Source organism: Uloborus diversus, chromosome 4 (assembly GCF_026930045.1).
Source record: "Uloborus diversus isolate 005 chromosome 4, Udiv.v.3.1, whole genome shotgun sequence".
NCBI lineage: Eukaryota > Metazoa > Arthropoda > Arachnida > Araneae > Uloboridae > Uloborus > Uloborus diversus.
The window spans coordinates 157,705,183-157,732,783 of record NC_072734.1 but is presented as its reverse complement, the minus strand read 5'-3'; the positions used below and the strand labels follow the sequence as shown (position 1 = coordinate 157,732,783).

Here is a 27,601-nt window from a genome sequence, read left to right as displayed (position 1 = left end):
TGGTCGGTTATGATACATAAAGCATTAAAGTGGGGCTCTCCAGGGATGCCCACCCCCATAAATATCGCGAAGACCCTCCCCAATGCAAGAGCCCCTTCCCCCAGAAAAGTGAAAAATACCCCTCAAAACAGCTCCCCCGCCCTAAAAATTTCAATGGCGCAGTCTGCGCGATGACCCCCCCCCCCCTAGGTGGGCACCCTATTCACGCTTATCAAGGAAAAGCTGGCATTAAATTTAAATCTGTTAACTGGGACATGTTTTTGAATGAAACAAAAGCGACATAAGTAACAGTGTGCCATGAATTCCTTACAGCAGGTTTAGCGCACATAAATCTAATTTGTATACAAGCAGAAAATAGTGGAACCAGGGGCGGATACAGACTACCATTTTAGGGGATAGATCAGGCTGAAATATCCCCCCCCCTTACAAACGAACTTATAGTTTTGGGTACGAAAAATTTCTGAAACTGATTGAGTACGATAAAAAGCACCAAATTGGCCATGAATAAAGCACCTAATAGTGTATAAACGTTGCTAATTATTTTCATAAGCAATGAAAAGAAGTAGCATTTCAATTACTCAGTTTCAAAACTAATTTATGAACATTGAAATGATTAATCATTTAAATTTTATTCATAAAATGCTTGAACACAATGCGGATGGATAATATTGACGATAGTTTCGGGGGGAGGGGGCGGTCATGAACGCTCATAACCCTCCTTTTGCACCGCCCCTGAGTGGAACACATACTATACAGTCGACTGTGTGTTGTTTTTAATTTTCGCTACACAAAGTAATGATTAGAAATTAATCCTTTTTTTTTTTTTTCTTTTTGTACGTCTAATATAATGTCTTTACTTGCTTTTCAAACGGGTGCAAACTTCACTTTTCTAGCAATTTTTTTTTTCAAGAGTAATAAAATTAAAATACTATAGTTATGAATGTTAAAGCTGTGCTGTAGTTAAGATGGAAGAAAATGGAGGGAGTTTTCTTTTTTTACTGTGAAAATAATGTACATCGGCTTCAAACCATCTTTTCTTTGAGAGCGTTTCACCAAACATGTTTTTCCAATTACAGCATGGTTCACGCACAATAACAAACAAAGTAGGAATGTGTATTAAGCGTTGATCTCTCCTTTTTGATATAAAATGGAACGATTGATCATATAGCTCTTTGAAGATGATCACTCCTATAGGGCTTCTCAAAGATTTTTTCTTTTTTTCTCATTGGGAGGGGGGAGCAATTAAATTTAGAACTAATGATTTGTCGCATGAGTTTGTCATTCCATAATCTCAAAACTAGTTAATTATTTGTTAATAAACCATGCTTTTATTAAAGATAGTTAAATCCACATTTCTTTTCCTTGTTTTGCAAAAGATATATTTGCAGATAGATAAATCTTTTTAAAGCATGTGTGCCTATCCATATATGATTACTTTATTACTACTTTTTGCGTGAAAATGCTTCTTCTAATTACGTACTTGTAATTTGTATTATCAATGTCGTTTAGTTTTATGTCACTCTGTTCACAAAACCATTCTGTGTTCGACGCAATTTATTTCTTCTGGGAAGAAAATGTTAATTAACGCTTTTCTTTTTAAATTATATATTTGATGAAAAGCGTGAGCATTAGTTAAAAAAACAAAGAAATGAAGTTGCTGTGAATAATATAAGAAAAAGGTGCATCAAAACATAAGATGGAAATTGTGCTATTTAGTCATTTCTCAAAAAAAAAGAAAGATTTTGTGCAACAAAACTCAAAAATAGGGGAATATAACGTTATTAATCAAAGGTTGCAGCCGTCTGCCTACCTCAGAACTAATTTCTTTTCATAAGCTCCCGTTTTAAATAATCATTGCTACCGAAATGCGGATTTACTTCTGGTTAACTTATACAGCCATAGATGGCAGCACTATAGATTCAATCGATTCTGAAACGTGTTTTCGTAGCCTAAACAGATCCTCGTAGGCTACCGCTCTGCATGTTTTTTTTTTTCTGCAATGGCAATTAGAGTCAGACGGAAGATGACAGATGAGATTTGCTAAATTTAAGTGACATTTTTGATGCTATTAAAAACACAAACTTCTGGAAAGTGTATTTACTATGTTGACTGCATCTTACGGCAGGTTTTACTTCAAAAAAAAAAAAAAAAAAATCTGAACTGGCAATTAAAATTTAGTCATTTGTAAGGAATGGGCTACAAAAAAAAAAAAAAAAAAACACGTTTTACTTCTAAAAATGACTGTAATGATAAAAGTCGAGATATTTGAGACGCATACAATTGAAACTTAAGTGAAAAAGTGAACTATACAAACTGACTTGACAGTTGAGTTATAATTAATAACTTTTTAATTCTACGATGAGTACCAAAGGAAACCACGCAAAACTGCAGCCGATCAAATGAAAAGGCAATTTGCACCCGTCATAATATGACGGGTCTTTTCCAAGTAACTTTTATAATGACGTTATTAGAAAACGAAAAAAAAAAAAAAACATACTTTTCGAGTTCTATAGCTCGTAGGAGAATTCGTTTTTACGAAATTGCAAGTAAATAACACTTGGAGTTGTGATTATGTTGTTCCTAAGACAAACGCAAAATTTGTGGTGATTAGTCACAGAATCTAAAAAGAACGACTTCTCTAATATGTAGAATCTAAAGAGTGTTTACGTAACATGTATATGTAAAATCTAAAGAGTGTTTACGTAAAATGTTGAAAACTCATTCCATGCAAACACTTTCGTGTGTCGTAAATGACACCAATGGAGTGCCTGTTTTTTTAAACGGTACCATGGTAAGCCATCAAGATTTAATGTGTGTTATTTTGCTAAGTCCAAACTGTTTTGAGTGTTAAATATTGTTTATTGAAGATTAAAACGCATCGCTATATATTTTGAACAAAATATTTCTAGAATGTTTATGGAAAAGCATTTTTAGATCATGTGGAGAACTACGTGTTCTATGAAAAGGTCATAATATAAAAGTCTGAAAACAGTATGTAGATTCTATACAAGTTTTTAATGTGACTGATAATTTTTATGACGATAGAAAATATTTATAGAGCTTATCCAAGATAACTAAAAGATGCATGCAAATGTCTGCAGAACCTCTGAAAATTTTCCCTTTTTTGAGCGTCATACACAGAGTGAATAATGCAGTAATAAAAAGTTTCTATGAAAACATAGAGCTGTTTTAAAGCTATGGAAATCCTTTCATCAATGACGAACTCAGATACGTTAAAAAATTAAGGACGCAATTACTTTTCATCATAATTATTATTATTGTTTTTATAATAATTATTATTATTAGTATTACTACCATCATACCCAGAGTGAATAATGCAGTAATAAAAGTTTCTATGAAAACAAAGAGCTATTTTAAAAGTATGGAAATCCTTCCATCAGTGACGAACTTAGATACGTTAAAAAATTAAAGACGAACTTACTATTCACCATCATTATTATTATTGTTGTTATAATAATAATAATTATTAGTATTACTACCGTCATGCTCAGAGTGAATAATGTTGTAATAAAAGTTTCTATGAAAACAAAGAGCTGTTTTAAAGGTATGAAAATCCTTCCATCAGTGACGAACTCAGATACGTTAAAAAATTAAAGACGCAATTACTTTTCATCATCATCATTATTATTGTTGATATGATAATAATATTAATTATTATTACTACCATTATTTTTATATCAGCATCAGAGCATTCAAAAGACTAAATTAGCTCTAATCTAACATGGATTCTTTTGTTTTCAGTTGTAGTTGTTGTCTTGTGCCAACTAGGCTGGAAATTTGGGGTTGGCTGCTTTACTTTTCCAACTGCATCGAAATTTGGTGTGAAGTTCGACTTCCACAGTACACACATGTCAAAAGGACTTGTTTATAGGATAGGCAAGCATTCAGAAGTACAACGACATACTCACAAAAAGAAACGACAATGAGAGATAAAGTATATCCATTCCTGAGCCGAGATTCGAACTCAGGACCTCCCCATCCGCAGTCAGACTACTGTGGGCACCAAGGTCTGATTAACCGCTGATATTAAGGGAAGCTCGGCTTCATTTTGGGGCCCCCCACTTTTTGTTTGGGGAAATTTTTCTAAACATTCTATGCACATTGACACAACACTGACTAATGCTAAGTGGCCCAGCAGAATTCAGAGCTGATTCCACCTTACCGACTGACAGAAAGTTTGTTTATTACATATATTGCATGTAAACTCTCAGCAAATTTGGGAGTAAAATTTTGAATCATAATTGATGCTTCGCAAAGGAAATTAAATATCATAAAAGTACATTGCAACAGAGTTGAATCTAATCCCATATTTGAAAATCTAATGTGTCCTCACCTTCAATAATTTAATTCTTTCAAACATTTTATTTAGCAAGTTCAAATGTTTGCAATCTCTTTAAAAAACGCAGTTAAAAGCAGAAACTGGAATTGTTAAGCACAGTTTTACAGCCATATTTGGGCCCTCTTAAAATTCTGAGGAGAAGCACAAGCTTCCCGAGCCTTTTGAGTAATCAGGTCCTGGTGGCCACTAGACAAGGCGGCCGAATTTGCTTTCAATTCTTTGCACAATAAGGAAGTAAAAAAAAACAGAGATTTCCCCACAATAATGGGCAGTGTAATAAGTACTATGTTGCTATTCGTGTTTGATGCTGAAGAATACGTCAAAAGAAAAAAAAAAAAAATACTTACATTTATAATGTAATAAAAATCCCCTGGAAGGGAGGAACTCGTTGCTCTTGAAGGTGACTTGAATATGACCTCCAGTGGTCAAGAGAGGTATCCTCGTCTTTTCATCCGCCTGGCCACACACATGTTTCACTTTGTGATTGTTTTCCAGTATCGTCAGGGCATCAGGGCAGATGACCTTGCCCTTGGTCGGGATACCTGGGCGCATATCGACGTCCAGGATGGTGAGTTTCATCTCTTGTTTTATGGAGGATTCCAACAGCCATGTGCAGTTTGAAATTTTCGGGTAGAAGCGTGGGTAGCCCGGTGATGAGATGTATCCCTCGGATTCTTTTAGCTTGATGTTGCAGTAGCTTTCAATTTTCTGTTCTGAAAGACAGAAAAACAATTGCTGTTTGATTACGGGCGAAAGTGAGCAAAGGTTTGTGACGAGTCTCAATTTTCAGTTCGAAAACACACAAAAACAAAATTTTTGTAGCAAACTGATTTTCTTTTCCTTCAAATGAACAACTTCAAAAAGCGATATCGACATTTGAGGGACCACAGGGAAAATTTAGGGGCCATAAGAAGTAAATAAGAAAATAGGGGAGGCATGAACGAAGGAAATGGGGACAAAGTCTAGTTATTCTTAACGCGGTTTTAGAAATTATGCTCATTTAATTAAAAACAAAAACTAAAGAGAGGAGGAGGAGACATATCTTGTAAAAATCGGAAATTGCAAAAGGGGCATTTCACCGTTAAGTACGGGACAATCAGACCTAATTCACCAGCAGTTCACAAACACCATTTCACAACCACCATTTCAACCAATTTCACGAACATTTTGCTATAAATCTTACTATTTTAATTCGACAGAAGTGTAACCGTATTTTTTCATTTCTACATTTAACACAAAGATATTACTGGCAGAGTTATATCTTTATTAAACAATTTTGTTACTTAAAAGTTAATTTATTTGCATGCGTCATATGCGGAACATCAAAAGTCAACCTCTTGTAACTTGCTGTATGACTTAGTTAATATTTTTTGCTGTACAACAGTGACGAAACAAATTGTAGGTTTTAAAAGCTAAGATTTCACTGCAAGGCAAAGATATCTCATTGTTGAGAAATAATATATATATATATATATATATATATATATATATATATATATATATATATATATATATATATATATATATATATATATATATATATATATATATATATATATATATATATATATATATATATATATTATATTTATATATATATACTAGTCGACCCGTGCGTGCTTCGAATCGTTTCATAAGGCATTTCGCTCTTTAAACATTTCAAAGAAAGAACATTATTAAGAAGAACCGAAAAAAGTAAGCGCACAAGAGAAGGCATGTAATTTGAAGACATCAGTAACAAAACCTCGTTAAATACGTATAACGTTGTGATAATTTGATCATCGCTCACCTTCTGGTTGTACGTATTTTTAATAAAAACATAAATATCATTAAAAGTGTGACTGAATTATTCGTGAAAAAGCAGTAATTTTGCATGTGAAAAAACAGGTTGTGGCAAATACAGTCCTGCCCATGTGAGTATCTGACGGAAAAAAAAGAAACATTAAAGAGATATTTATTGGCACGGATTCGAATTGGCGCCATTCTGATTAACAGCACGACACTCCAACAAATCTAGCAATTGCGCCTTCATTTTCAAATTCTATCCAATGAAGGAATGCGCAATAAAAAACATTAAAAAAGCTTTTTGCCACAAAATAAGATCATGCGTCTATGTTTTGTCATTAGCCAGCATGATACGATTTAAAATTATTCGTAAAACATGGAATTTGACTTAGGAATGAGGAAGATCTCACGTAGCGATTGAAACAAACATTCTAGAGAAGTAATAAATTCGATTGAAAATGAGTGTTTTTATTTTTGAATATTGAATAATTTCCCATAGCAGGCTGCTTTAACCGTTACGGCTTAAATGCCCTCACATGTTTTTCTTTTAATTGAACATTTAAAATTCAAAACGAAAACCAGTGGAACTGAGTCCAATTTTTAAGAGTAATTTTTCGAACGTAGACAAAATGCATTCTCCCCGCCTCCCCGAAAGCAGAGGAGTAGGAAATTAATTCCTACTAAATAAGCTGATAATAATTTTAATGTTTTACATCGTATTCGAATAAATAGTTAAAGGTTTACTGGGTGAAACTCGTAATTCCAATTTGGCGTAGTATTTTTTCATTTATACAAAAGGTCGAACACTGCTGTGCAAAAAATCTATAAAGCATACAATGAAAAAGTTTTTCTGAACAAAAAGGATTCCCTTGAGGTAAATCTAATACTTTTTTTATGCTTACATTATGCTTAGTGGTCTGGACGGAGTCAAAGCTTTAAAAAAAGGAAGAACACCCTTCGATTAACAATCAACTTATCTGAGTGATAACTCTAGCTTGCATAAAGGAGTCGAAACACCAAGTAGCATTTCCACTGCATTTATTTTATTACGTGTATTATCTGTTGTATGTTATGAGTACACGTAATGCGTAATATTAATGTAAATTTACTTTTATGTCGGACAGCCGGAGCTTGCCCGAAGTTCAAATAGTTTACAGCCGAACGCTCTACCAAAAAAAAAAAAAAAAAAAAAAAAAAAAACCACAAGTTAATTTTATTTTGTTTTCTTGCCGAAAGCGAAGCAAAAAATTGGAAAATTGTATTAGAAATTAGCTTTAAAAAAAAAAAATCTGCATAAGAACTTCAGGCTGCATCAAGGTTTTGCAACAGCAAGGAGCCTTTCCGAAAACTTGATTTTTCGACCGTAAGTTTATTTTTCGTCATTAGCCGGCCTGATAAGTTTCAAAATGAGAGGGGAATAATATATAAGATTATAAGATAAGATAATGAAGAAAAGTGTTTTTATTTTTGAAAATTTTTACAGTTTGTTATCGCAGGCTGCTTGAACCGCTATGAATTAGATGGCAGTACGTGTTGATTAACAGCACGGTTAAAATACAAAATAATTTGAACTAAGCTCTTTTTAAGCGTAGCTTTTCGAACGTAGTAAAAATGTGCTAGGCTATTTGTTTTTTACAAAAAGAAGGAAAAAAATGTAGTTTACCCTTTAAATTGAGGTAGTATTTTTTTTATTTGTACAAAGAGTCAAAAACTCATTCGAAGAATCTATATTTCAATATACGATTTATGATTTTTTCTAAACAAAAAACAATTCCATTGTAGTCTGAAATCTTAAACCTGATACTTTCGCTTACATTATGCTTTAATTTTCTTACCGGAGCCAAAGCTTAAAAAAAAAAAAAAAAAAAAAAAGCCTTACAATTAAGAATCAATTTGGCTCCATGTTTCATCAAGTTTTTATAACAGCAAGGAGCGTTTCCATCTCTGTGCCCTCACATTTGTCATTCCGTATTCATGTAACGCGCGATATTTCTCTAATTTTTTGATGCAGATTGTCCGGACATAGGCCCGAACATGCATTCTCCTGGTTGCCAGTCGAACGCTCTGCCGATCAAGCTATTCAGCTCTGACGGTGACAGTGCAAGTTAAAGTTATAAATTTAACCGAAAACCTCATTCTGGTTCTTTAAAACAGGTTTTTTGACAGAAAAAACAATTTTTAGACCATGGGTCTATTTTTCGTCAGTAGCCTTTACGATAAGCTTTAAAATAAGGTGTAAATCAAAGAAATCGATCAAGAATTGAGGAAGATCTCGCGTAGAAACCAAAAACAGGCTACAGAAATAATATATAAGTATATATATATATATATATATATATATATATATATATATATATATATATATATATATATATATATATATATATATATATATATATATATATATATATAAAATGTGTAGGGACATTGTATGAAAAAGCAATCAATTTGTCAGCACGTGACAGCTCATCATGTATTTCATTAAAAAGTGATGATTTTCAAAGGCAATGAACAAATTGTTTCCTTAAAGAATCCCATATGCGTTTGTGATTTCTTAAGCATCATAGTTACGTTCACATTACCCGTTCAAATTATTATTTTTAATGAAATATACAAGTTTAATGTGTGGGACAAAATGACTAAAATTATTGTAAAATTATTATAAATGTTAAATGGCAAGTGTAATGGATTCATTTTAAAATATGTCTGTTACCACTGAAATAAGTTACTGTTAGAAAATCATATTTTCTAGAAAAATAATGGAATGAATTCTAGATACATCCACAAAATAAACTCGTTTCACTGAAAAACCACAAATATCATCAACAAAGTATAGCGAGAATGAACCTTAATTTCGAAACGAGTCAAAGAAAACCCAAATGAAAAAATAATTAAATATTTGTTTTTCAGACAAAAGGTATCCATTAAAGTTACCCAACTTTCTAACGAATTAATTTCTTTCGAATGTACTTTTTTTAACCGCCTTTTTCTATAAGAAACTAGAATATAAAATGTGAATCAAAGTTTTTAAGTAAATGATTGGGGGAAAGAATTTAAAACAATCGAGAAAACTGAATTGGCAATCGACGCTTTCATTTCTTTTCTTTTTGTTTGCTGAATTTTATTGTTCCTTGCATATTGAATTGTTGCATGACTGTATTTATTACGTGGTTTATTTAAATTATCAGTTCGAGGTTCCGCCCAAAACTAAAAGGAACATTTTTTAATGTCTGAGTTTTCATTTAAGATTGAAGAAAATTACTTGCAGCTGTGAGCTGTTTGTTATAATTTATTATTAAGGGAAACAAATATTACATTATTTATTGTGTTACGAGATACCCATGATTTTTGTAATTCAACAAAATACACGGCGCATTCAAGGTTTTTCCCTCACTATTCAGGAGATCGGAATTAAAAATTTCATCGTTGGCAATGATTTTGATCGCCAACTCTTATTGCATTTCAGTAACATAAGCAGGGCTTGATCAAGTCACGATGGGGCCCTGGGCCTAAAGTTCATAAGGGGGCTCTCCCTCTTTCTACACAACTTCCTGTAATACATCATTCCAGTATTTTAAGCTGTTCTTGTATTTCAGTATAATTTAACTTTATTTGTGCTCAGTCCACCAATTTCAAGCAGAAATCTTTACTATCGTCTCCAAATGTTAAAATAGAAAATCCTCGTACATATATAATAGCCAATGATCGAGAAACCCGCGAGTTTCAGCAATAAAATTCGCGCCACTGCATGATAATTTGGTAATATGTTTTGGTAATGTTTAACATGCAGAGAAAGGCTTTATTGTGAGAAGGCTGAACTCGATCCGGCAACCTAACTGTTTTACTGGTGAGACTGTATCATTTCAGGGGAATGAAGAAACGAAAAAATGGTCAACAACGAACGCTATCTACTGGAGTTGAGGGTTCATCCACTGGAGTTAGGGTTACAATTTCAAGTATCAAAATATCACCAAACAGGCAATGGCTTCGTTCAAATGTAGGAGCAATTTTCACCCGTCCTACCTTGACGGGCGATTTTCTAGTTACTAGGATTAGTGGTATGAATGCAATTAAATGGGCTCTGATTTTTTTTTAATAATTAATATTAACTCTTTTTATATCGAGTGTAATATAATTTAATGTAATTCTTTGAAACAAGGTGTTATGTAAATAAACTTAATGATGTTTAGTTTTTACCACAAATAATGAATAAATTAATGTTGTTGTTTTTTTAAAAATTATTTTCTGATTAGTAATTTTATACTTAAAGCCTATCAAATGCAAACTCCATTACATATAGTGTAATTTTGAGAAGAAAGGGAGGTCCAAAGTCTGGAACTCTCTAGGCTTGGGCCCAGTTGTTCCATGCTTTAATCAAGGCATGAACATTAGAATGTTTTGAATATTTAAGAAGCTATTTGTACATTTTAGACTATCGTGTTTGTAACTTTTACTTGTTCTTAATTTTATTTATTGCATTTTTATATGTTGTATAAATGTATTGTATTTTTTGTATTTGTAAAGAATACGGTTCTTTCATATTTTACAACAACAAAAAGAAATATTTAATGATTTTTTTTTTTTTAATGTAAGCTGCAATCTGCAACAAAACATTTTTAGGCCTCTTAATGTATTCTGACACTCTGAAATTCAAAACTGTTGTTCATCTTTTAAACAAGAAAACCAACATTAGTTTCAGCATCACAAAACATTATTGAAAACCATCGTCGAATGTTTGAAAATGTCCGCCAAAATGTAAACCGTTGACTACCGCTTAAAAAAATGTTTGATGAAATAATAAGTCATTTTCCGATTCTTGAAAATATTCTTTGAACTACGATAATGTCGTCCGACGCCCAAAAATATTCTTTGAGATACAAAATTTCTTTCGACGTTTGAAAATATTCTTCGAATCGCAAAAATATCGTCCTATGTTCAAAAATATTCTCTGAAACACAAAAATATCATGCAACATTAGAAAAGATATTCTTTAAAATTGAAAAATATCGTCTGACGTTCAAAAAAAAAAAAAAAAAAAATCTTTCAAAATACAAAATTATCGTTTGACTTATAAAATTATTTTCTAAAATATTTAACCATTGTCTGAAATAGTACTATACACAAACATAAAATGTTGGATATTGTTAATTTGCAAAATATTTTGTTTCACAAGGTAATGGCTATTTTTCGTTAATTCAAGTCGAAAAAGAAAAGTGCAAAGGTTATGCGAACGGAATATCAAAGGTAAATATTTTTTTGAAAATAATCAAATTTCTATGCCATTAAATAACATGTGGATTTGTAAATGATGACATAGCGAATAAAAAATTCTATGGAATGAGATGAAAAAAGTAAATAACTTGTTAACAACAATTCTCTTTATTTTGAGTATTGCGTGTTTCATTTGCATATGTTTTTGGAAATAATAGCATTCAATTAGGAAAGATAATGAATTTGAAAAATGACAAACAAAATAGTATTTCAGAATTCTGTTTTTAAAGTAGTAAAACAACTTTGAACAGGAAGAAATCAAACGATAAGAGAATACGAAATTGTAACATTTTAATGACTATTAATTAGTGGGAAGGAAACTGCTAGAATTAATGGGGTGAAATGCACTTTAAATATTATCATAGTTTTACTCCCTTAATCCGTTAAACTTCTGCCTTTGTAGACTAATGCCGTGTTTGAGGTATATGTGCATTAACAAAAGCGACAGTTGTAGTTGGGATGTTTACTTAAAACAGGTGTTGGTGTCAAAGTCTGGAACCAGTCATCATTGGCTATAAAAATCGTCTAGATTTCTGAATAAATCTTTTATTAAATTTCATTTGATGATTCCAATATTTCTTTGGGTTTTTATCTAAATATTCTAAACTTATTCACATTTCTTGTGTTGTATTTTGGAATTATATTTATGTATTCTGTATCAAATTAAAGATAATAGTGCTGTAAAATAGTATGTTTTTAAGTTAACAGTTTTACATTAAAAAACGAAATTTGTTTGTGAATTAAGCTACTCATACGTGTTGAATAAACTCAATATCAGCTTTTTTCCTTAACAACTTATACCTTTACTTTATCCTTAACAACGGACTTTGGCAGGAAAAGAGGACCATTTGGGAGCCCTGATAACAAGTTACTATCTGACCACTGATCAGATAAAAGGCAAACATCTCGTTTACTGGCGGAAATGGACGAACCTATTAGTTTAGAAGATGTGTTTTAGCCTTTTAAACTAAATAGAATCACATTGAAATGAACGAAACCCGCGCATCATATTTTACTTTTCCTTTTCACTCAGGTAGGCTTGTCTAAACTGGACGTTCGTCAAATCTACAGCAATCGTAGGCAGACAGTACACTTATATATCAGTATACCGTCTATATGTTGCACCGGCAACAATAGTGGCACATCTCACATATCTGAAAATTGTAGGAATTATTGATTTAAAACCGGTTTTTTTCTTGCGCAACACTGGTACTAAGTTAGTTTACCTAACTATTGCGTGGTGGCACATAAGCGACAGTCATTAGTGACGCATCATAAAATTTCATAATTTAGAAGAAAAAATTAATCACATTGTGGATAAAAACTTATGGTTTGAAAAAAAATGTGTGTGCCTGTTTGTGGGGGGGGGGGGGGGTACTCTAAAAATAATCTAGTTTTAGAATCCATTGATGTTATTCCTAGTATACTGATTAAAAACTAAAAATTGATAAATTGATAATACAAGACATGTCTGACCATAACTAGTTATTTATTCTGCGGCGCCAGCAGAGGGCAACTCGACTCGACTCGCGAGTGCTTGTGTTGACGTTTGAAAGCTTGCACGCGGTGGGCAGCAGTTCATTCCTTGCCTCGTTATGCTGCAGTTTCTACCTTTAAATGTTTTTAAACTGTTTTAGCCTTTACACTGTTCGTACTTTGTAGTGCTTTAAAGAAATTAAATTAGTTCTTGTTCAAACGAGTGTAATATGCTTCTTTTCCGACTCTGCAACCCTATATCAATATCAAATGTACCAAGTATGTATAAAAAAAGTTCTTATGTTTTTGTTGATGCTTAAAAATTACTATTTAAAGAACAGTCCTTAATGGAATGTGTATAAGAAACAAATGCAAAATTTGTGTAAGGAATTAATAAATACATTTGTGCTAACAGGTAAAAGTTAATTAAACATCGTCATAAATGCACAAGTTTGTGTGTTCGAGGTTGAAAAAAAAAATATTTTCTTTTTCAATGCAAAAAGATGTGAGTTCCGGAATATCAGGAAGAAAAATCGAGAAAAGTTTGCGACGAAAGTAGATGACTCGAGCTTCAGTTGCTTAGCTGTGTCCCAAAAATTCCGTAGTGATTTGAGTATATTTTCGCATTCAAATAAGCAATTTACATTGGGCTCCTAAAAACCTTTAAGTTAATCTTTTGATGTTAAGTTAATCTTTATTATTATGTTATGTATATATTATGTTATATATTGTTATGTTATTGATGTTAAGTTAATCTTTACTGTCAAAAATTGATTTGAAAAATGGTAAAATTAACAGAGCGCTTGATTGCTAAAACTTACTTAAAAAGGATCGAGAAGATCGACATCGGTAGATTTCTGTCAACATCAATGAAATATTATAAGTGACTGCAATTAACAGATAATACTTTCAAATATTATAAGTGACTGCAATTAAGGAATAATACTTGATTAACTCTGGATCTGCGGAACAAATGCAAAAAGTAATAATTACGCACTGCATCCAATTACTATTATATTGAATTATTCGCGAAATTTAAGTGCAGTGCAGGGGTGCTCAATTATGGGGGTTATGGCGCAGACTGTGCCATTGAAATTTTTAGGAGAGGTTGTTGCGGAGGAGTATTTTTCTCATTTTTAGGAGGGACTCTTGCTTTTTAGGTGGAGTCTGTCGTCACGATATTTAGGGGGGTGAGCCCTTGATTTTAGGGGGAGGGGCACTCCTGGTACAGTGATATCCCGTTTCAACGAATATCAATGCAACGAAGTATCGGTTTCAAAGAAATAAAATGTTCAGTCCCGATTTAATTTCCATTACACTGCTTGAATTCTATTACAGCGAAATTACCGTTACAACGAACAAAATATTCGGTCCCTTAAAGTTCGTTGTTACGGGATTTCACTGTATTTTGTTGACTACCCCTTGTAATAAATACAGGGTGGCGGAGTCGGGGACAAAACGACCGATTGCGGTAAATTTCGAGTCTTCGATTCTGACTCCTTTGCCGCAAAATTAGTCCGACTCCACTGCCCTGAATAAATGCACATTAGTGAAGTGCTGGCGTTTGTATTACAAAAATATAAATATTCATGTAGAGATATTTTAAGAGCTTCTCCTAGTGTATTTCACGCATTAAAGTTCGGAACTCAAACTCAAAAATTTAATCATGTGGATTTTTACACATCGAATTTTAGATAAAATTCAGCATCATGGAAAATACGGGGAAAAAAAAAGCAATTGAAATTTTTAAGAGTATTACGTTTGAATTTGTGTGTGTGCGTTTCTATGTACAAAATTTTGTACATTCTCAATGGTAAAAACAAAAATAGTACACATGTCTTTTTTCTTACCATTTCATCCTTAGAATGTTAGTTTTTTAATTAATTTATTTTTTAACTTATTTTTTTATGGAATTGATCACTGTTATGATCTTTACTGTGTTCGAATATTTCACTCTTCCAAAATAGATCTCATTCCTCTAAATTTTTTTTAAAAGTTAATTTTCTATTGGACACATAAATCGCACTACAGAGTATCTCATGGGGTCGGAAGGTAAAAAACACAACAGTACGAAAAATACAAAATGAACTGAAAACTATAAACGAACAATCAAACAAAAGAAAAAAAAAGTCGGAAGCCAAACAAAAGAATAAATAAAATGTTTATAGAGTATTTTCACACGTTAAAAAAAAAAAAAAAAAAAAAAAAGATTGCTATCTCTCCGCATTTATTATAAATATACAAAATTTTAATTTTGATCAGCATAAGTAACGAAAAATGTATTTATAATAACAAAATTTTGAAAATTTCCCCTATCAATTGGAAAAAAAAAAATGCGTAATACAAATTAAAAATTCCTTTTGTTGAGTCCTGGTTATCATTAAGCTGATGGGTCGTAGAAGCTCAGGATACAGTAAAACGAGTGAAAACTTTCTCGATTTGCAATGAAAAGAAAAAGCTCGAAATGGCGGTCTGTTCGGCGTTATGCTCGTTTTCGGTTTCCTCATTTCGAACGAAATCGAGGGCCCTGCAGCTGTTTGTGGCGCGTGGCGTACGCGTGCTATGTTTTGCAAACAGGTGGTGCGGTATCAAAAATCACAAAAGGCTGACTTTAAAGCATCGCATCCAGGAGGGGAGGTAGGTTGGAAATCAATGTTTGGTTGACTGCATTGATTCGCGGCAATGATTCGATGTGGAAGACTGTTGATGCAGAGAAAGGGTGTAACATTTTTATATTCGGGCATGCATAGCGTTTGTTTCTTCAACGCCCCTGTTGTACAAACCTGCTGTCATATCCTCAGAGCAGGAATAAAAATGGAGGGAGCAAGTCCAATCATTCTCTTAGGAAAAGCTGAACCAAAGACCCCAAGTCACGTGACTCAACAACGTAGAATGGTTGCCATGTTTTGCGTGAAACAAGCGGATGAAACCGGATTTCTTCCAATGCTTTGCTTTAAAATCTTTCACGTGACTTGGGGTCTTGGTTTCATGAATGAAAGTCTTTACTCCCTCCATTTTATCTCTTCTCAATGGTCGTATCAGATGCATCGATTGCAGCACGTGTTCTTATGCTTTTAAGTTAGTAGCAAATTTGTTCCCTTTGAAAAAAAAATACAGCTAGCATGTTACAAGTACTGAACAGAAAGTTGCCACCCTTAAGCCAGGGCAAGGCAGAACTACATGCAAATGTGCCATCTAGAGACTGCAGTTTCGTCCTTGTTGTGGACGCATCAGTCTGGATTAGACAATAACCGAGCTCGAGGCAGATGTCATCTCATTAGAGTTGAGAGAGTCAACAAACTGGTAGCTAAAATACATTTTGCACAACAGCGAGAGTCTGAAATGTTGGTGCGGATCAACTCATTTCTTCATTGGTGAGATGACATCTGCCTCCAGATCCAGACTGACGAGTCCATAACACGGACAAAACTGCAGTCTCTGGATGGCATAACCGGGCTGTCGCTATGTTGCATGTTACAACGAATTTTTCATTTTTCTGACTGATTAAAAATATAATAATTTGTTTTTAAAATTCTGAACTTTTCTCGATTTTTTGATTTTTTAATTTTTGTACTTATTATTTTACATCATATTCCTGGATTATTTCTGAACATTTCTTTCTTTGATATAAAATTATTTGAAAGAGTTCATGGCAGTTTGACTGTAGTTGAAGAAGTGAAGAATTTTATTTGTGTCCTTACATTACTGAGGGACAGCGCGTATTCCGTAACCACGGTTCTTTTTCGTTCGCTATACATTGAGGGTATCATAAGCACTCGACTCTGACATTATTGTTTGAATTTCCCCAATACATGCAGCACAAGGCAAAATCTACGTTACACCGATATGGTTTACTGTCGAACTTTGCAAATAAGGTACGACTGATCTTCAGTGCTTAAGATACACAACTTCACGATCTTCTCGTTGAATGTATTCCCATCGAAGATGTCTGGTTGATGACCGACAAGTAGTATTCACCACATCACATTTGTCTACGATAGGTGCATTGTGAACACGTGTGGATTGATATTTCCCAGAGAAGTTCATCAATCTCAGTTGATCTATGCACGAGAGTGTAGCAAATATATAGTCCTCATTACGATTTGATAAAACTTATAATCTATTATACAACATGCATACTGAAAAATAATGAAATGTACGTGCTAATATTATGTCAAACCACATTCAACCAGAATCCCTGCCGTAATAATTTTATCTTTAATTTAGCAAGTGCATACAATGTCTCGTGCCTATTTTTAGCTCATAATGTCGCTTTCGTGCCAAGATCTTTAAGTGTCCGCAGGAAATATTCAATCAGTTTTCTCTGCAGAATAATCCACATATACTTTCAAGATCCGAAATGTACATTACTGCTTTAGTTTCTCTTGGTATTGCTCTTTGTTTTACCAGAGTTACAGGAGACAGAGGGTATATGTGTCAGGCTGGCATGAATTCTTGTATGATTCATAAGAAGAACCGTGAAGCTATTTGTGATAATCCTGGCGAAAAAGAATTTTGTTTCTGTTTTCAGAACATTTTTTCTTCTCTAATGTCGTTGAAAATATTGTCTTCATGAATGTTGAATAATATTTCGTTTTTATGTACGTTGAAACATACAAGGAAGGAAAAAAAAACGATCATAGGTTCATTGCAGTGCACTTGCTTTTATCAAGCATTTTATTTGGTTGTCTTTTTGATAGTTAGCAGTTTAAACATTGGAAATTTAGATTTGTATTTCTTAATAAGATTAAGAAAACAAAAATAATTTAATTGAAACATACTGAAGAGCTTACATAAGTTTTATAATCTTATTATTAAATGCAATCATTTTAAATGTTACCACCCATATTCGTTTACGTCTTATTTAACTTAAAAGTAAATCTTTGATCGCAGTATAAATTTAGCGGACGAACAATCAGGATTGCAGAGTAGGACTCGTCGAGTACGGTTGATTTTGAGGTAAAAGCAGTCGGGGTAAGATGATTTATAATTTCAGGAGTCGGAGAAGGTCATTTTCCCTTCGAGTTCACAACTCGTTGAAGAGTCGGGGTCGGACTGATTTTAGGGAAGAGGAGTCGGAGACTTTAAAATTGCAGGAGTCAGTCTCATTTTCACTTCGAATCTGCACCTTTTCCAGCGTTGAGGAATCGGAGTCGGCCTGATTTTAGGAAATATGAATCGGAGGCTTTAAAAATCGAGGAGTTTGAGTCTGTTATTTTCCTAACGATTCTACCGCCTTTGTGAGAATTCTCGAACTATGTTTCTTCAACAACGATATTATGGCATAAAATGTGAAAGGTTTGTTTGTAAGGGTGTCCCGATGAAAGGTCACTGTGACCTGTAAAAATGTCCTTATTCGGCAAATGTTGTCTGATGATTCGGCAAATTTGGAGACATAATTGTACTATATTTAAAAGCTTGAACGTCCCTTTTCATTAAATGTACGTACATGTGCATACTTGTATTTTATCATTTGGCAAAATTTAGTATTCTATTCGACAACTTGAGAATTTTCTTCCTCCCAAATATTGAATTTCGGGGCGTCCCTGTTTGATTGCGTGATATATTTTAAGGATTGAATCCATGGGCGGATATAAAGGGAGGTTCATGGAGATCATCACCCCCTCCCACCCCCAAGAAAGCGCCAATTTGACAATTTCATGCAAGATGGATGAAAGTAGACTATAACTATATAATGCAACTATATTATTAGACGTTGTATTCAAATACTTGATGAATAAAATGTAAATCCTTGCCATAATCTTTTTAATTTATTAATCATTTGTTTAAGTAAATATTTGAAATAATACTTCCTTTTATTGCTTCTGAAATTAACCATTAATGTTTAAGCCCTACTAGGCACCTTATTCCTGGCCGATTTGGAGCTTTTTATTCACATCCAAACAGTTCAAGAAATCTTTCGTACCACAAACTCCATATTTTTTAACCCTCCCCCCCCCCTCCTCTAAAATGTTAGTCTGTATTTGCCCTCTGACTGAATCCAAACAGAAATGGGAAACAAAATCTGAAACTAAAACTTCTTCTCGAAAAGGGTAATTTTACGAGAGGGGAACTACGCAAGGAAATAACGCACATTATCTTCTCGTCAAGAGCAAATTACCATTATGGTTCAGCTGGGGTCGCGTGGGCAAACGCAGATGTGCTCTCTTTTTTGAAAAGTATACCCCCACTCTGCGTGAAACGATCATTATCCGTTACATAAAACTTGTTTTACAAATCCTCGAGCCGTCAAGAGATGGGGGAGAGGGCCGAAAAGTTTTGCCAACAATGAATATGGACTCGTGAAGACTTCATTGTAAAAAAGTTTCTTTCGGATCAGCTGCGGTTTCAGTGCATTGGTGACTGTATCCAACGCTATTCTTCTCTTAATCCGAGCCAATTGTGCTCAGCGCACGCGCACCGTTTTCGTGATGCGGGGATGACTTGGGAGGCTCCAGATGGATGCATCGTTTTTAAAAATGAGGGTGACTTTCTGGGGTAGAAGCTGAAGCCTTCGTACAAAATCAGCAAAAAAATGGGAGATCGAACAAAATATGCGAAGCATGGATAACAGCTAATGAAAATGGCCGTATTTATTGTTCCGTTATGTTACATTTTCTACCTTTAACTGGTCAGGTGAAGTGTATTATAGTGCGGCTCTGATAAGTTGAGCTTCGACATTGACAATGTTTGCTTCTTTTCGGGTAAAAGGGTAGGGTAATTGTGGCTAAGCTGAGCTGGGTTGAATGAAGAATAAACTGAATAGGGGTCACTCGAAAAGAGTGCAAGCACCGCAACCACTGGTCAACTGTATTATCCTCACTAGGACCTCTAGTAGAGCCCGATAGCAGAAACGAATTTCAGCAGTTGTCTAACCGATGCATTAGGCAGTTCACAGGGATCCACACAGTGGTATCCTAAATACTCAAATCTTTGTGCAGAATAATAACAATTACATAATACATGAATTGAGCTTTCTTCTGCCATTTGGCATCCTCTACACGTTGGATCGTCAGTGGCACCCTCAAATTAAGATGTCTATTAAGAGAGCAGTGTCCGGTTAATAGCCCAATGGACATTTTAAGCTCTTTCTTACTCAAACCATCAGTTCCCTGGATCTAAACCATGGAGGCCACTGATCGAGGACTTTGGCCTGTCTTTGAGAGTCAGCCCGAAGCCTTTTACCATACGATTCATCCATAAGTAGGTTCTTTGCAATATTCCTAACTGCATTGTAGGTTACACCAAGAGCAGGTTCAGCTCCCACAAATCGTGTAATGGAGCCCTGCTTAGCTAATTGATCAGCCAATCCATTGCCAACAAGGTTATGGTGACCAGGAACCCAGTACAGGAAAACCTTATTGCTACTGGCTAGTCTTACCAATGCATTGTGGCACTCCCATACAGTCTTGGTTGAGAAGCAGTATCGATCATAAGCTTTTAACGCAGCTTGGCTATCAGAGAAGATTCTTATAAACTTAACGGTTATACCTTGTTCTAAGCAGTTAGTTACACATGCTAGAATGGCTCAAGTTTCTGCCTGGTAGTCAGTAGTCAACTTCCAAAGCGAAAAAAATAGTTTTATGTTGCTGTTGCTATACTGTTGCTGAAGAGCGCATCATAACCAGTTCCGGATGTTGTCTTTGATCCACGCGTAAACCAAATTTCGTGTGCTTTGCCGATAATTTTATGGGCATCCCCCTCCGTTGTTCTCGGGAAGGAAACAATATGTTATACAGTAGAACCTCTCAATAAGGGACACTGAGGGGACCAGAAATTTCGTTCCTTAAATAGAGGTGTCCCTTGTTCGGAGGTATATGAAATGATGCATGCATCATATTAACTCCGTATAATTTCGTACTAAACATAGCATTTAAGATAAAATGCTAAAAATTATTTAGAAATTGAATGAAATTTAAACGTAATTAAATTTCAAATGCTATTCTTATAATAATTAAAATTCAATTAAAAAAATGGTACTGCTATAGTTTTGTAGCATACAGGAATTATTTTGAAGTAATTCCATGACTGGACATTAGTGTATATGAACTTGTTCGATTTCATAGAATTTAAAATTTAATTTGATATAAATTTCAATCAGTGTCCACATTTCAAGTTTTTTACACGAAGCTATTCATGGGCCGTTGATTATCCTTTGGCTGTTAGCCTACTTGAAAAAAATACTAAGTGGAGAAAACATGCATGCAAATTTTGGCAAGAATTTTATAACAATCATATTTGTACACGTTATTGTCAAACTTTCTTTAGTTGAATTAGATTCTTAAATTCCAGTAAATTCAATACTTTGTATGATGCATTTATACATTAGTTGTTGTAAGTTTTCTCTGTAACTGTCCCTTAAATAGAGTGTCCCTTATTCAGAGGCAAATACATGGAGGTCCCAATTCAAAGGGACTGGGACCAGAAAAAATGTCCCTTAAATAGAGGTGTCCCTTATTTGGAGGTGTCCCTTACAGGAGGTACTACTGTAATTGGCATTAAAAATGAATTGTTTTAACATCCAGTTAGAAGGCATCATAAAGTAGGGGTTACTTAATAGTTGTAAATCAAAGTCGCACTATGCACCCCAAAAGAATTAGACTTTTTCATTGAAACGATTATAGATATGGCTTTATTATGTGTGTCACTTGACGAAACTGTCTCAGTTGTATTCGTATAAATAAGATAAAAATTATTAGAACTTTTTAATTTTTTGAATTTTGTGGAGTGCACGAGAAAAATAACATTCGGATTACACACACTCCACCTCACCAAGTCAAGGTTGGAAAAATTAATTTTGAGATCGATGCGGTACTTCAAAATGAAGCTTAGATTTTCAAATTGTGCACTACTTTACAGATTTATATGAGCTGGTTAAAAGTTTTTTTTAAAAAATCCTTTCACGATTCATTTTACATAGGGCGCGTTCACAAAGGAAATGCAATGAACAGACTTGAAGCTGACTAGCACGGAATTATAACATAGAAACTGTTTACATTGGAACCTTCTGTAATTGACCAATAATACCGCCTCTAGACAGCAATGATCTATAACTTGCTCCCCCCCCCCTCCCATAAAAAGGTGATAGAAATTATACCTGCAACGAATCTCTTTTCTCCCCCACCTTGGAGAATTTCCTTTATAGCGGTATGAGATGAACCGGCTTTTTGGTCAGTGTAAACGAGCTCATAGACTAAGGCATTCGAAAAAGTTAAAAGCGGACATATTCGCAGATAGCTTCAGCATTTTTTAATCATTGTTTTATGCTTAAAAAAGACAAATATAAAAGTTCACCCTACGAATTCGAAACCGTAGGGACATTTGTGGGAAGTTCAACTTGAACATCCTTTAAAAGATTGTGAAAAAGCTTTGTCCTTTAAAGTAGTTAAATTCCAAATCAAGTATAACTTGAATTATAAATTTTATCCACAAAAGTTTGGCACGCACCTTTGCTTGGTATCATCTATTGATGTAATAATTGCAAACTTTTTTACGAAAACACTTCGATGCATAGGTTTTTGTTCAATACTTTACGTTTATCACATTCACTGTTTGTTCATTTGATTAAATCAAATGGTTCTGCCAGCGCTTTCAAAAACCGAATTCCTCACTTATTCAAACATTTGTGGGAACAGCAAATACTTGCTTAAACAAAAATCAAAGCAGTTCTTTCAGCTTCGACCACTCTATCAAAAGATTGGCATCGCATAATCATCCGCATTCTCCGCAGTTCGAAGAGGGCACTTTGGAATAATACCACGACCAGATGACAGGACCACCCATCTGTTGCCATATTTTGCGATTGCCTTATTCGCCCCGTGATCCCTCGGGGGTTCCAGGACCTCAAGAGGGGAGGGGGCACTGAAAATTCATTTTCGTTCCACCGGTGGAAAAGTAACACATATTGAGGCGTGACACCCGTCGTACCTCTCGAATGCTATGCTTTTGTTGTCGCCACCCCGTTCGAGTTTTTTTTTTTTTTTTTGTAATAGAAGACCATCTGACGTCCAAAACAACACTTGGTAATAACTTTAAAGCCGTAAAGTTACACTTGCGTGAAGTTTCCTGCTGTGAAAAAGGTAGATCTCAAAGCGGTATTTCGGCTTGTACGCATGTATCAATTATGATAGCCTCGGATGCTACAATGTCTGGGTGGGGCAGAAACGTTTATGACATAAGCTTCCTTAACTCATAAAATACGCAGCCTATTCTCACTGATTTCAGATGCAGCAAATGTTTCAATTAGATTGCATTTCTAAGAATAATTTCATATAAACTTTGTGAAATAATTTTACAAAAATTTATACAGTTCTTATCCTTTGATATATTTAGAGGGGAGAGGAAGTTTTAAGTTTGGCAAAACAGGAGTCAATCCACACATAATCAATCGATCACATAATCAATCGATCACATAATAAACAAGTTAATTTACTAACTGCATCAGAACAGGCAATCGACAAACTTATTATTATTATTTTATTTTTTTAATTATTTATTTATTATTTCTTTATTTAGTTTATTTGTGGCAGATGAGCGAGAGGAAAAATGCGATGTGAAGTCAAAGTAAGTAATTCTAGTTCAGTCATTTTCTATCTACACTAAAACGCCGAAATAGAGTCTCCAACCACTACGTCACACGCGCCAACTCTCCGTGGTGAAGCTTTAATAAACTTGATTCTTCTTTGTTGATAAATTTTGTTTAATACTAGTTTACTTGATTTACTACAAGTTTTTTTTAACTTAAATTATAAATATAAAAGCTAGTGCCTGCATTTTTGTATAAATAGGGTAAGATCACCAATAAAAGCAAGGATCCAGACCAGTAACAGACAATCATAACTTTGGATTTAAATAATAAGCCTTTTAGATCGTAAAACTGATGTTGCTGTGGCCCATGAATACAGTTCAACCATTTAGTGTCATCAGAGTGAATTTTATGAGCCAGTCGGTATTTACAGGTTAGTGGTGCCAAAATTAAAAAATGGAGATGACCAGTACTAGTAGTAGGACAAACTCTTCTCTACTTTGGGATTTTAGGGCAAGAGATGGTACAAGTAGCCCTGGTAGGTGCTGATATACAGCATGATTGAGAAAAAAACCTTCCTACCTAGGACCGGAACTTTAAACGCGTTTTATTCGAAACTTTTTAAAGCCCACTTGCAGCCCTTTGCTTCTCACTGACTCATATGTAACAACAAACTTCAGATTTTTTTCTTTATTTCGAGACAAGCAACAATCCATAACGTACCCTCTTTTGAAACCATTTGCTCTAAAGAACAGAAACTCGAACCGCGCTTTGTGCCTAGAGGTAAAAGTGAGCATTTGGAAGGAAAACGAAAAGGAAATTTCGATATGGAAGAAAAGAATCTTTCGTTAGATCAAAAAGGAATGCATCAAAAGTGATAATGATTGTCCTGAAGGTATAATAGCATGTAAAATAGAATATTTAAAAAGAGATCTTTAAAGGAAAACCTTTCGAAGTACCAATCCTTTTTTTCCCCTAGAATAGAAAACAAAATTGATTTTTTTTTTTACGAGAGGGAAAGATTGATAACATATCCACCCCATCGAAAGCTCCTGTAACAAGAACTTATTATAAATTGAAAATTTAAAAAAAAAAAAAATCTCCAACGGTGACTTCCTCAACTCACATTAAAATGCACCTCACGGACCAGAACGCATATAACATCTAAATGCATTTAAATGTTTTCAATAAAACATGGGAAAACACTCAAATTGAAACAGATCACATCGATACTAGGTTTTGCTAGTCGTAAAATCAGAATCAAGTGAGAAATATGAAAATAGTTCTAAAGGCCTTGATTAATAAAATCCATTACAAATATTTTATTTATTAAAAAATAGGAATTAGCAACATATAAAAATTTGAATTCATTGAGCTTTCTACGATTGTGAGCCAGCAGTGAAATCGTTACCAATAATAGCACGTGAATGAAGGCTTAAAATTGTATTTGAAATTTACTAAAAGGGCTGCAATTCGAATTCCATATAACTTAGAAGTTCGAAGCAAATTCGATCGCACCTAGAAAAGTACTTTCTTTCTATTGGTATCCTTATTTTAAATGTGTGAATAAATCTTCACTACCAGCATACTATAATTTTCATGGTTTTAATAAATAGCTCCAGAAATAAAAACTCTATACAGATGAAATCAAGCCAAGAATACTCTCAATACAGTCACCTTTTCACCAAAGAAATAATTATGATATCAGGTTCATCTATTTATGAGCTGCGATGCCTCAGACTTATACACAGACACTTTATACTTTAATCTAATAAACCACTTTCTTATTGCGTCGCTGGTTAAAAATGTCTGTGAAGTTAGGCATCAAAACCAAAAGCGGCCATTTGTGACTTGATATTGCAAGCTTCATAATCAAAGCGTATTTTCAAGAACCAACAAGTTTAGATAAAAACAAAGTTATTGTAGAGCTTTGGGTGCTCGGAACTTTCATGAGAAAAATCCAAGTTCTTTCAAAATGTTAGAGGCAAGCAAACCATTTATTAGAAAGATCAAAGTTTAGTTAAGTATTAAGGAAATATCACAATGACAGGTTTCCAATCTTTTACATCTCCTCAGCCACAATTTTATGTCATTAATTCGTCAGAGAGACACTTTAAAAAACTTATTAACTATGTAGGTGACTATATTATCACAATCTTCGTTCAAAGTGCCAAGTTTAATAACAGTAAAATTTGCAGAAATAGGAAATAAGTCTCACATTTTTAGTTTTTCAAAATAAAGGAAAGATAATTGTTATTATCTCTTTAGCTTCCTTTTCTTTATTTTTTTTTTCTCATTTCTGGATGTATACTAATTTATCGATTGATGTTTTTAAAGTTAATCGTTACATATTTTATTCAGTTGCTGCAGATAAGTTAAATATTTAAAATTACGAACTTATGTGCTTAGTTTTTTAAGAATTTTAATGTAGAAATAAAAAATTATTTAAAATGTGTATCGATGCTATGTAATAGGCAGTCAGTTAATGGTATTGTATTTATTGTACTTCAGTGCAAAATTTCAAACTCTCATTTTAACCGGAGTGAAAAAAATAAAATCCATTACTTTGTAACACAAAAGCTAGTATTAGCTTTGTCTAATGCCCCCGAGGTAACTCTTTTCTTCAAAACAGTAGCAAAAAATTTTCTTTTAGTTAATAATTAATAGTATTTAGTAAAAGTTTATTCTTTGGAGGGACTATGATAGAGCCAGATGCAAGGGAGGAGGAGTATAAAAACGCTGTAGAGATTGTTAAGAATCACTATACTCTGCTTTCAACTGTTTAAGTCTAACTGGGGAGTGATTATCTTATAAGCACCAAGTGTGCAGTCGTACTTCGCGCTTTACCTTTAGCGGCTTAATATTAATATCTTCCCCCCTCCCCAGATATATTCATTAGCCTTTTCTAATGACCTCGAGTTGACTCTTTTCTTCAAAAGAGTAGCAAAAAATTGTCTTTTAGTGAATCTTATTCTTCGAAGGAACTATGATAGAGTCAGATGCAAAGGGGAGGAGTATAAAAACGCTGAAAAGAGTGTCAAGAATCACTACTTTGCTTCTAAGCGGTAACAGTTAAGTGCATATCGCTGTAAGTGTTTCTCTGTTCTCTGTGCAAGTGAATAAATGATAAATTCATTTGTAATTGGTGTTCAACTACTGATTGTTAAAACATAAAGCATAGCCTTCAATAAGGAAAGAATGGAGAGGTAAGGCGTGTAAAATATTATCACTCATTTGCACTAATTTCATCATCGAGCAAGTTGTATTATTTCCATAGGTTAATGGTAGCGTGTAAGGACTGTGTGTGCCGGGACGCCTCGATGGGAGGGCACTGTGACCTTCCAAAAATTGCCTTATTTGGTAATTTTGTGCGACGATTCCTTAAAGTTATCATCATTCGGCAAAAATTGAAGTTCTATTCGGCAAAATTATCATCATTCGGCGAAATTTGGAGTTCCATTCGGCGAAATTATCATCATTCTGCGAAATTTGGAGTTCTATTCGGCAAAATTATCATCATTCTGCGAAATTTGGAGTTCCATTCGGCAAAATTATCATCATTCTGCGAAATTTGGAGTTCCATTCGGCAAAATTATCATCATTCTGCGAAATTTGGAGTTCCATTCGGCAAAATTATCATCATTCTGCGAAATTTGGAGTTCTATTCGGCAAAATTATCATCATTCTGCGAAATTTGGAGTTCCATTCGGCAAAATTATCATCATTCTGCGAAATTTGGAGTTCCATTCGGCAAAATTATCATCATTCTGCGAAATTTGGAGTTTCATTCGGCAAAATTATCATCATTCTGCGAAATTTGGAGTTCTATTCGGCAAAATTATCATCATTCTGCGAAATTTGGTTCCATTCGGCAAAATTATCATCATTCTGCGAAATTTGGAGTTCTATTCGGCAAAATTATCATCATTCTGCGAAATTTGGAGTTCTATTCGGCAAAATTATCATCATTCTGCGAAATTTGGAGTTCCATTCAGCGAAATTATCATCATTCGGCGAAATTTGGAATTCCATTCGGCAAATTGAGAATTTTCGCCCTCTCAAAAATTTAAGTTCGGGGCACCCCTGTGTGTTGTGTGTGAAAATGTGTAATTTAATGTACAATAATAACAATGCGATACATATGACATGGTTTTTTTTTTTCATGTTTTGTGTAATATATTGGG

General features: G+C 33.9%; 1 protein-coding gene across 1 annotated transcript in view; it reads right to left on the bottom strand.

Annotated features, from left to right (window-relative positions):
- Window positions 1–27,601, bottom strand: part of LOC129220434 (mannan-binding lectin serine protease 1-like) — a 110,693-nt gene that overhangs the window by 5,700 nt on the left and 77,392 nt on the right. Inside the window, exon 4 of the mRNA XM_054854857.1 lies at window positions 4,708–5,073. Coding sequence (XP_054710832.1) covers window positions 4,708–5,073 — 366 coding nt within the window. The remainder of the gene's footprint in view (window positions 1–4,707; window positions 5,074–27,601) is intronic.